Source organism: Mastigoproctus giganteus, chromosome 6, assembly GCF_048544385.1.
Source record: "Mastigoproctus giganteus isolate SK-2022 chromosome 6, ASM4854438v1, whole genome shotgun sequence".
Classification (NCBI taxonomy): Eukaryota; Metazoa; Arthropoda; class Arachnida; order Uropygi; family Thelyphonidae; genus Mastigoproctus; species Mastigoproctus giganteus.
Window position 1 is genome coordinate 182,431,987 of NC_143580.1, and position 12,679 is coordinate 182,444,665.

A 12,679-nucleotide genomic window follows, 5' to 3' on the forward strand; every position below is an offset into this window, starting at 1 on the left:
CAATATTTTCGGCCAGTTTAATCAGTGTACCTTCAAATGCCTTATCAATTGCCACCGTAGATTAATGCTAAATCCTGTTTTAAAGATTTATTATAAAAACGACCATCTCTCGCTGTGTGCAACCTAAGGCCACCAGGACTCTGTTTGTACATATTGCTCTATGTTGTTCCTGTTATTATTTTACTGCCCAAAAGAACGATATCGTTTTGCTGGGTGAAAAATATGGAAAACATCACAGGTAAAGCCTACGTATCGTCCAAGACCGGCTAAATTTAGTCCACTAAAAAGTAATTGTGAGAATGCTGCGTTGGAGTGTCACGCATGCATCATGAATCTTTTACTAGTTGCACGCATGATTGCTGCTGGTCATTGTTCATAACCTCTCACGAATTTCATGTCAGCAGAATTTCTATAAATTGTTCTCTGAGTAACCTAACAAAACGTTAACCTATCCCATAAAAGTTTATGAGCAGCAAAATTTTTCTAAGTCTTACGTTATGTAATGAATGAAAGGTCCGGTGACAGCATGAGTACTGAGTACACCCGAGGGAAAGTCTGATCTCTCTCCCTAAGAGACGAGGGTAGGGGGAAAGAAGAAGAAACAAAATGTAATTTTCATCGGGTCAAGCAGCGTCTCCTGATTCTCACCTCCTAAATCCAGCGTGAGTGATAGTAAAAAGAGTGTGTGGTGCCGCCCCACAGGCTTGCCGATTGCTAAGAATTCGCACCTTTGTCAAATATTTGGTTATGATTTACTCGTTATAAAATCTCAATGCCAGCACCATTTTATTCCAACAAATTCTAATTTGTTGGAATAAAAACAAATTATTAAGCACAGATTTCTAAGAAGATTTTTTTTTTTTGCTTTTGCTTTTATTTTCTGTTAGCAAAATCGTAGAAATGTTTTAATGACATCATCAAAGTTCCTATTGCGAGTGTGTGCTGGAATAAGTGTTGCGAAAATAACTTCAAAACCAAATTTACAAAATAAGTAGATTTAAACTCAGGAGCATTTGAATATGTTTGATATAATGTAGTTGAGACTTCGGAATGAAGAGTAGGGCTTATGAACTACCACATTATAAGATAAGTGGTACTGCCACATCCAGATTAAGTAAGTATTCTCGTGATTCTCATTAAAAATAATTGTCGTTGTTCTTTCCTTCATATGCAGATCTGTATATCTTTTAAGTTGGTGAACACTAACCTAGTTAATAGTCAGTGTAAATAAAGTGATGCGGAGGCATTGTTTTTATAAAAGATTTGGATAATCAAATTTGAAACTCGTACTTATGCATGCGCCACATACACGTATATGGTATAAAGTTAAAATAAAGTAAACTAATTTCCCAACTGTAAAATGTCTTTATTCCATTTTGTTCAGTCATTCACTCAACTAAAATCAGTAATTATGTTTGAGATCAGATCATACAGATAGTTACATTAGGTCATACCATAAAACCATTTCCTTTGCATTCATGTGTTACCTTGATTACTGCTTGTCTAACGAAGCGGAATAGCTTGAAGTGGCCTTTGTCACGATTCATTTGCTCATGTTGCTTCTTGTGAGGGCATTTACAGATGCCTTTTACATTCGACTTAATTTGGATTTCTTCGACCAGGGCTGCTTGATTGATTCCTTAGGAGAAAGACTCATTGCGCTATCTCTCCTAGATTATTTTCTTTATGTAACCGTGTAGTTATCGGCCGACCGTTTACCTCGCGTGTTGCCATGGCGAATTGACAGCGGTATCAATCATTATCAACGATTAAGTTTTATACAGCCCAAATGAAAGCGTGCGCATCCCCAGAGGCCACTGTCACCGGTAGCACGAAGTGTAGCCCTCCATTGATTGGCGTGGACGCGCGAGATGTCAACTGTAGTCTAGTACGTGTTGCAAACCTATTTTTGTGATAAATTAAATCCTCTCACGCAACGTGTGGCTGACTTCCTTGGCGGATACCTTTCGTCCTTGATTTACTCCTCTGCTCAGATTCACATATTCCTGAACTATAGTAAGATTTGATATCCTATTCGACGTGAACGTTGCACTCAAGATGGAAGTCATCATGGGCAAGAAAGAATGAAACCGCACGTGAACTTTTTCATACCTGAGCCCCGATTAACATGGTTATTTTCATGACCATCCGCCTTTAATCTCCCTCCCACCTCAGAATGATCATGAAAGCCTTGAAATTCTTCCTCTATCACCGAAGAGAATAGCAACCGGTACAGAATTGTCGATTGACTACCACGGACTGTTTTAAACATATAATTTCTTATCTTTTTCTACCTTAATGTAAATTCCAAAAACTATTCTTCAAATTAAATAACTTTTCTTTCTTTATTTTCAAAAGCCACACACCACCACCACTTATCCTATAATTCATAGTTTTGTCCTCTTGATTTCAGAAGGCAGTTTGATACGGGTCGCTTGGCTTTTCTCGTGATCAGTTCTTTTTTATGTTTGAAGAGTTACGACTGAAATAATTTATATATTCTTTTGGAAGGAGGCAAGACCGTCAACATCGAATATCGACCGTTATTAAAATAACCCAAACTAATTACAGTACTATTTTAATGTTTAACTAGTGATAGGCATCGATTATAGCAAATCATTCGTTATGCCTATTAGTGTAGCAGTAAGTTGTCTCTAGTGTAGATGTGCCTTGCAGTATTTATAGTAAATAATAAAAAAATATATATATTATGACCTCAAGTGGAATCTCTTTGAACAGTTTTTAAAAACTTATAATCTGCGCCCTGGCATTTATTTTTATTTTATTTTAAGGTGAAAACGATAGGTTTTGAACGCAGCTGGAATCGTAACCTGACCATATCGCTGTTCTTACGCCCTTTTTCTAGCACTAAACGCCTAGCCATTATCTTTCAACGTTACCGAAACGCTATTAATAGACAGTCACGGTTGGTGGCATTGGATATTTCTTTCCGGGATCTCCGGAGATTTTGACGTTATTGCCCGTCTTTGTATTCAAAGGCAGTTTGGCTAAATGTACCTTTGCGGCCATTAGCATGATCCCAATACTGCTTCGCTATTAGAGACTTGCCACAACTTACGATCGCTATGGAGCAAGGCATAAAGGCGAAGGGTGGCGAAAACAGGTCATTCTTAAACAAGAGGAGCAAAATGTCCTTTTTATCAGCTTCTCCGGAAACAGGCCTATAAGTCAGACTTGCTCTCTGCGCAGCTGAGGAAGCATAGAAATCGCCTTATTATACCATCGGGCCATCTTAATGGATGACCCCATGCCCTTGGAGTGCCCGGAACGAGCGACAAAATCGCCACATTATTATTGCTGCAGTTGAACTAATTGCTAATGAATGGAAGTCCTTCACAAGCTTGCCTAAAAGCTCGTAAATTTCTCCGATTGCAGCCCATGGCGAGATTAAGCTTTCGCTGGGGACTCAACTGTTGACCCAATAAACAGCCGGAATTGGCAAAAACAGCTCTACGGAGTGCGAGGAATTACCGACTACTGTTATCACCGCTATCGGGGTGACATTAGCGACTGACCCGGAACTTTTCCCCATACACGACCGCACAACCGTTCCCCTACGCAGGGCTACTTCCAGCTATCGCTTTGCTGCCGCAGTACTGTTTCCAAGTGCGAGATAGGGAAAACGACCTTCAGCGACGTACTTTACGTGATCGGAGGTATTAGGGGAATCCCGCGAGGGATGCGTGTGATGCTTGCGACGTTATCAAAGACGCAACAGATCTTACCGTTATCTACTCACCCCATGAAGGTCTAAATGAGGACAACTGCTAATAGCTTCACGTTTATAATGGTGGGTATTGTTGGTGTACTTTTACCCAGGCAGTCAGTCATTAGGGTTTATACCCCCTTGCATCTACAGCCTGTACTGTATTGTCTGCTTTGAAGTGTTTTCTTTATAGAATAGTAAATTGAAGTTTATAATTAAAGAATTTAAAAAAAAAACATTTAGTATATCAAAATACCTATGAAAATAATATGCAATTACTGCATTTTTCAAATGATATTTCTCCATTCCCTTTGGATTCAAAATTGAGAATTACTTGAAGTTAGAAAAAAAAAGGCTTTTCATAAACTGTAACAAGGAATTCTTTTTTTTTTGCTTACATAATCATCATGAGAATACTCAGTTTATACGAAACAAAGTATAATCAGGCCTACTATTAAATTATTGTACGCAATGTATTTTGAAATATACATTTTGAGATATGCTACTGTATTTTGAAATATGAAGTATTATGAAAAATAATTGATTTAGAAAATTGTTTGTAAATAATAACCAAAACGTTTGGAAGAAACAATGTATATTATATTTATTTTGAACTTATCTAATTGTTTTACATGATTTCAACTATAAACCACACATTTTTTACACAAACAGAAATAAACAAACACAAGTAATTGCACACATACAAATAAGAGTATAATGAATCTTGGGAAGGTTTATTTTTTAAAATACGTAATCTTGGATTTTTATTTGAACCAAGCGAGATTATCTTCTTTTTGTGGTGAGTTCTCTCATCCTCTTTAGTAGTAAATCTGTAGAACTGTGTTCAGACATACTCAAACCATGTCATTGCAGTTTCTAGCACAGTGAAGGCCTCTGTGTGAGTGGGCCTTCAAGTGCATTAAGCCACAGGAGTAATATTTCAGCATAACAACCAGTGCACTAAAAGTAGATACTGTAATTTGGGGGGGGGGGGTCAGATAATTGATGTTCCACTGTATATTTTTATTATTGTGTCAAGAAGCCATTACTTAGTATTGTAGGATGTCTAATAAGCTTGCTGTCATAGGAAAATATATCTTTGACTGGAAGTTTTCCCTAACCTACATACGTATAGAATTTCTAAAACCATCACAAAGAGCATTTATACTTAGTCAAAATGGTGAACCAAGTAGAGAAGGTACAACACATTATTTGGTTTGGTCAGGATTACTGTGGAGTCCACAGTGGAATACTGTAGGTTTGGGGGGGGGGGGAGTAAACATTTTTTAGTAATATAACTTCTGTATCTTGTTTAGTTTACTCATAATAAATTTTTTAAAGCTTCTTTATAATAACCATGTATGGTAATTCAATAGCAGTGTGTGCTATTTTTACACAAAACAGGACTGGGTGTTTAAAATATAAACTTTGTGCTAATGCACGCTGTGGTATGTCAGCATACCCATGGTGGGATGCTATTCCCCCATAAAAGCTACCGTGTGGATGCGCCCCCCCCCCCCCCCAACAAAATTTCTTGGTGCCCACTGGATGAAGTGATCTTATTGCATCTCTTTTAATAAAACTTTACTCCTTAAGTAGAACAGTTTTAGCTAAATGTTTATCCCTCTTTAAGAAACTTATTTTAACCCACTCACTTCCACATATTTTATCCTCAGTCAGCAGCTCTCTGCTGTTTTTCTGCATTAAGCCTAATACTTTACATATTATTTGCAAAAAGGTTCTGCTCACTAATAATTAAATTCACCTAATAATTAGTAAAATGTTTCAAGTACAAATGCCAACAGAATGCACAGAAAAAAAAAATACATCTTGCTCTGTTTCGTGATTTTGCATTTCCTGTCTGGCATCTCATTTACTAACTTGAGCATGGTAGACACAAATCAGTGGCTTCCTTTGCTGTTGATGAATTATTAGAGTCCACTTAGCTTTATTGGAAAGTTCATGCAATGCATCATCAGACTAATTCCTTATTGCCTGACCGTCATTTTGAAATGTATTGAGAGACACACCCACTTTTAATTAGATTTCAATACTGTTCTTTCATAATTCATTTTTCCTGGCTTTCAAGTTCAGTAATCCTCTTAGAATAATAACATTATCAGTTAGTAAAATGGGTACACACAAGCATGGCAGTGAGGAGGCAGGGGAAGGATTGAACTGATTTAGTTAAAAGATTGGTGGAAACTAGCAGCACAAAATTTTTAAATTTTATTTCCTGTTTAAAATTATCTAGCTGTACTTCTGCAGTTGTTTTCAGTTCTGTTTTTCTTTATTTCTATATCATAATTCCCATACTTTTGGACTTACAGATAGGTAAAATTCCATCCAAAGTTTTCAGGACATGCAACTCCACGTAATGTTACTGTCAGTTCTTTTGAACCTTAACCATAGTAATATTTATTTTCTTAGTTTTTGCATACTGGCAGAATTTATATCTTGGAGCAGTGTCACTTATGTACCAATGATTGGCAGTCACTAATCTGTAATATGCAACCTTGATATAAAGTTAAAAATTTATTTTTATTGTTGAAATAATTCTTAATTAATAACTTTCATTTAATGCTTGATTATATTTCTTTGAGTTTTAAGTCTATTTAATGTAGGTCTTCTATAACAAAATAAAAAATTGAGTCACTTGATTAAGACTCCTGTGTGATTTGATGAATTACTCTTATTTGATCAAAAAAGAGAATATTGTGCAATAATTTTAGAACTTTTGCCACCAATCCCTTAATGTCTGTTGTATCTTCTGTGTGTGCTGGGTAGGCTGAGGAACTACGGCTAAAATTAATACCTAAATAAGATGATTATAATATCACAGAATTCATCGAGTCATGGGGCCCAGTGCTGATCTCCACTCCATCCATAATCTCTCACTGCACAAGATGAAAGTTAATTTTAAACATTTTTATTTTGGTTTTAAATTTTAAATAACCATAGTTTTTTTTTTTTTTTTTTTTTTTACATTTTAGGACCTTTAAAAATCCATCACCACAAAGAAGAGGTTCATACATAAGGAAAAAAGTCCAAGGGCAAGCATCTGATGGTTTGTATTCTGTGCCAGAAGTAGGATCAATGGAATCCCTACCAACTTGTCATTCCCGCTTCTGGCGGGTTGTGAGAGCAGCTGTACCTTTCCAGCTGGCAGTGATCTTGCTTTATTGCTTAGCTTGCCTTCTTGAACCACACTGTTGTGATAACATAAATAATCTCAACTTTTCCTTTTGGCCACATTTGCGATATGTTAGGGGCCCACCTCCTATTTGAATTATAATCTGGAGGATGCTGCGAGCCATCCAAGATTTAAATTCAATCATTTGTGGCACAGATTCACTGTAATAGTCATATAAGAAGCAATGTGCAAATTGTAGATGCAGCAGCACTCTGCTCCAAGTTGATGCTTGCGATGTTCTTGAAGTAGGTCATTGTTTTGTGATGGCTGTGTTATGTGAAGTGTTAATGTAATGATTATCAGAATTTGATTGTTTAGAGCTCTACAGCTGATCATCAATAATGTAATCAGTTGTTGATTAGTTATAGCATTGGTAAGATTTCTTTCTTTTTTTGTCTGTTTGATTTTATAGAATGTCTTAATGACTATTGCCACGATTAGCATTCATATTCAGGTAATATGACTTGATGTGGTTCACTTCTGCATTTTATTATCTACTTTCCTTAGTGTAGTAGTAATGTTAAACTTTCACAATTGGTATTTACTTATTGTGTTAGTCTGCTCTTGGAATAAGTGTATTGAAAATGGATTAATTTTATTACATACGGAAATCACAGATATAATTTTAATTAATTTGAAAATGTAATCACTATACAAAAATAACACAAATTGGCTTTCTTTCACCACTTTTTATCTTCATTATTTTATCTGTGGTGTGATGTATCTCAATAGCAGATAGATAGAAAGAGAATGTGTGCAGCTTATGTTACTCAGATTATACATTATGGTCTTTTAATGTATTTTTAATATTAAACATCAATATTATTTTTGAATAGAAACTTAGTGATGATTTACATTTAGAAATATATATATATGAAATGTAATGTTCAATAAGCATAATGGAAAACTGCTCAGGTAGATATTTAAAATATGGGGAATTCAATTACATGAAAGCCAGTTGGCAAAAGAAAAAAAACCAATTTGCCTAAAATATTTGAAACTAGAGTTGCTCACAATATTCCTATTATGGTTTGAAGAAAACATTGTTAACATCTCTGCCCAAAAATAGTGATTTGCAGCAAAGTATTTTCCCCCACCCCTTTCTAATTTATCAACTGTCTTTTTGTACATTCATTTTTTGTATCTGACTGTTGGCTGTTTAGTATACCGCTTTCTTGTTTGCAACTTATTGATCTATATACAAAGTATTGGCATAAAATATTTTGTGATCCCCTTTTTAAAAATGGGGAAGTAGACTGGAAGTATAATTCTGTTAAATTTTGATTTCTAATCGGCAGACTCACTTGGAGGTCTGCATCTTCTGTTTTAAATTCTTTTTAATAGATTTGGTGCTTAATGAAATGCCATGCATCAAATATTAATACTTGTTTGTAGAAAAATTGTCTAACTTTATACTTCCATAGCACAATGAAAGAAGATTGTATTTTACTTGAAAATACATCTTTTACTATTTAATTTTATTGGCATTTATATTAATTAAAAGGAATGATTGTAATCATGCCAAAAGTTGGTCTTGAGGAATCTCTAAAACCATTGAAATTAATATTTTTTATGACCATTGCAACTTTATACTGTTCACTTTTCCCATGGGTGTGTTGTAGTCTTAAAATTAGGCAGTTTTCACATATATTTATTCCAGTGAAAGAATATCATTTTACTCCATGATAATCTTTCTATATAAACCAAAGGAAGTGACCAAAACAAAATCCCAGATACTCTCTTCATCAAAGGTGCCTTAGTTTTATTATATATCTAAATGTTACTTAGTAGAACTTGGGCACAGTGCCTTCTACATAGCTCAATTAAAAGAAAAAGAAAGAACTCTTGTGTTGCATTGAAAATAAATATTTCTTCATAGTTGGACGTGTACCAACTTTGGTATTCCATTCATGTTAGGTGTTAATAATAGAATATCAGTACATGTTGGTAGTATTCATGTCTTTTTTTTTGTGTGTGTTTGTAAAATAACAATATAAATAGATAAAATAACATTCATGGAGGCTTAATTTGTTTGAAAAATCTAGTTAACCAGGACCAAACATTTCACATTAATACCTTTTCCAGTATTAACGTTTAATGTTGTGTGGTTATTTTATGTACCTTACTATAAATGAAGCCTTTTGTTGTTGAAACAGTACCTGTGACTGATGCTTCCAAATTTGTAACAAATGATGGTAATTTTTATAAAATGTTCCATTCCATCTTTATTATGGACTTAACAAACTGAAGATGGTTTTGTAGATAGCCTTGTCTAAATTGTTTGAAAGGGCCAGTTTTATAGGTCCAGACCTGATTGTTAATCATGTTTTAAATTATTAATGTCTCATACCGTCAGATAAAATTATGCACAATTGAAAAAAAAAAAAAAAAAAAAAAAAAAAGGAAAGTCACCTTTACATGTGATCTGACACTGAACAAATCTTTTCACTTGTTAACAGTGGCCAAATGTTAACCTCATACCTTAAGGCAATGAGGCTTCATTATTTTGTATAATAAGGCATTTTTTTATATTGGTGCTTACATTATGCTTTCAAAATAAGGAATGTTTTTAAATTAAAATATTCCTTCTTTTGGATAAATTATATTATGTTTATTATTTTCAATAGAAAAGTGGTTGTAACTTGGTTAGTTTTTGTATTTTTTCACATTTTGATATTTTTTATTCTCTGGGCATTTCCGTAATCATACGACAGTCATATAGACCTTGCCAAGAAGTTAAAATGTGAAATGGTACATCATTCTGCTAATTTTTATTTGTAAGAACTTGATTATATCACATGATGTATAGAATTCCTGGAAACATTTGTAACATCAAAATGATAAGGAATCCAATTCATCCATACTTTTATAGTATACAAATTTCTAGTTTATATGCTGCTCTCTAAAAGTCATTATGGAGATGCTAATAGACATTAATTCTCTGGCATATATTAATTTTTAACACCATTTGAACTAGGGTACTAGTTAACAGTTGAATCCTGTTGGAAATGACAAGTTGTTGCCTACTTACGTATTCAAATAAGGTAAGTGGGTTGGCTCAAAGAAGCCATCATCTAGTCACAATGTTTGTCCTTCCCTCTGTTAAGTCGTTTACTCAGAATTTCAGTATGTTAGTCATATTTAATCAAAATGTCACTGCCAATATTTCTATCTTTTGTTGGCCTACTTGAAGCAGAGGACAAATTTTTAAGTTATTTAATGCATTTCTTGTTTTTATGTATAAATTTATCCTGAATTAGTTCTAAACTCCACTTATTAGCCAAAGAAATGTTACAACATAGTTTAGATTTAGCTAATTATAGAATGTACCCTGGTTCAAGTGAAATAAATTTTTTAAATAAAATTTCAGTTGATATTCTACACAGATTAAAACTGACAAGGAAAATATATCTGGAGTATAGACTGGGCCAGCTTTAGATGGGCACAAAATATATGCTGCATTTCGCTTCTTGCTCATTATAGCACCATGTTAACTGGCACCATATTTTTACTTAACATAAAATCTACGTATATATTAAGTGAAATAGCATCATTAATACACAGCCATTCTGAATTAACAGAATATTTATATCTCGTATTGTGAATACCTTCACGAGTTGCCATGATATTGCACTACTTCGAATAAGTAACGTGCTTCACGTAAGGAGAAGACTAATGTTACTTATTCTCAGATAGGTACCACCACCCAGACGACACTGTTTCAGGGCTATTTTGTATATGTGTGTGATAATAACTCTACTATCCACTTGTCCCTATTAGACTTAGAAAAGCAAAAAGGTAGAGGAAAAGCAACGGTGTAGAAGAATGAAAGGGACAGTAACTCCTTCAACTCACACCACTCAAAAACTGAAACTCCTCGAATAGGCAACGCTTCCCCAGTGGAGAAGGCTGTTGTCACCTATTCTTGGAAACTCCGGACATCATCAGGCTCCCCCTGGTGCCGTTTCAGGGCTATTTGGCCCTTCTTCGGTGGATGGGTAGGTACCCAAGTGATACAATGATGGCAAAACAGTTATGAAGTATAACTCCATAATATGAGAGATGCCTGATGGTGTATGATGTATTTAGACTAAGATGCGTTTAGGGCTAAAGCCTCAAGCTGCAAGCAAGTTTAGACTATGTATATATTGAGTGCAATAGCATCATTAATACTAGCCATTTCTGAATTAACAGAATATTTATAAGGCGGCATCATTTAAGTTATATCTCATATTGTGAATACCTTCACGAGTTGCCATGATATTGCACTACTTCGAATAAGTAACGCTTCAAATTTGCTCGCGGCTTGAGGCTAAACACATCTTAGTCTAAATACATCATACACCATCGGGCATCTCGCATATTATGGAGTTATACTTCATAACTGTTTTTCCATCATTGCATCACTTGGGTACCTACCTACCCACCCACCCACCGAAGAAGGGCCAAATAGCCCTGAAATGGTGCCGTCTGGGTGGTGGTACCTATCTGAGAATAAGTAACATTAGTCTTCTCCTTAGGTGAAGTGTTACTTATTCAAAGTAGTGTAATATCATGGCAACTCGTTGTGAAGGTATTCACAATATGAGATATAACTTAAAACAATGCTGCCTTATAAATATTCTGTTAATTCAGAAATGGCTGTGTATTAATGATGCTATTGCACTTAATATATAGATAGTCTAAACTTGCTCGTAGCTTGAGGCTTTAGTCCTAAACACATCTTAGTCTTAACATAAAATCTTAATTATACCAAATGTTCTTGTAATGGAGCTTCAATGATAAATATTGGCTTTACTGTTTGTCATCTGTTTATAAATATCTTGGTTCCGTTCCCCTTACTGACCATGGGAAGTTTATCAAGGCCTTTTCGCTCGTGACCAGTTAAGCAGCTCATCTGAGACAGTTGTGTGTTGCACCCTCCCTGAGGTTTACTCTTTGGTTTTTGCTCTGCAAATGTGCAGATCAGGAATAGTGTGAATATTCTGTTTTATTTTATCATTTATTTTTGGCTAATAGAGAAAGTCCTCATCCTCTCATCATTTGACTTCAGTAATACTAATTTACAGTCATAATGCAAACACACATTCCTGCCTTTCTGGTTAGCGGAGTAATTTAAATAATCGTTGGAGTCGACCAACTTGGCATAGATATGCGTAACAGTGAATACTGAAAGGGGAGAATAAATAAGAAATTACATATTTTTGTTACTTATTTTGCTAGCCTGCAGATTTTGAAAGCACATTCAGTGCTGCCGCTAATCCAGTAAACAACCATAATTACATTTGTGAGTAATTCTTTGCATATAGTTAACCATCTGTTATTGGCTTATTTAATACAGAGATTCCCAAGCTTTTTATACCTTGTTCCCCCCACCCTCAGATACATTTCATAAATATCATATGCCCATTATCCTCCAGAACAAGTGCCAATAATCAGATTTGAGGAAATTTAGCTGAGTATATATACTTTTACAAATTAATACATACTTCAATATATTTAATCTTAAAGCTTGAAATAAAATATGCTTCATACCTGGATTAGTGGAATGGTTTGTCCATATTTTGTTATTAAAAAAAAAAAACCCAGGTGTGTCCCAGGAGACACTCCCTACACTTTGGGAAACTAATTTACTATAAGCAGTGCACGGTGGGAGAGTAACTGAGAGCTAATATTATGCATTGCTGTAGATTAAAAAAATGCAGCCTCACTTGCATTATCCATTTAAGAGCAATTAATAGGGAACCGACTAAACCCAT

At 34.8% G+C, this 12,679-nt stretch overlaps 1 protein-coding gene across 5 annotated transcripts in view; it reads left to right on the plus strand.

The window, feature by feature from the left end:
- The window catches only part of LOC150084794 (uncharacterized), a 496,975-nt gene extending 489,480 nt beyond the window's left edge, over positions 1 to 7,495 (plus strand). For all 5 annotated transcript variants that reach the window (XM_090376602.1, XM_090376604.1, XM_090376605.1 and 2 more), the window contains exon 19: positions 6,721 to 7,495. In XM_090376602.1, coding sequence (XP_090232728.1) covers positions 6,721 to 7,015 — 295 coding nt within the window. In that variant the 3' untranslated portion in view covers positions 7,016 to 7,495. The remainder of the gene's footprint in view (positions 1 to 6,720) is intronic.
- Positions 7,496 to 12,679: the final 5,184 nt, after the last annotated feature.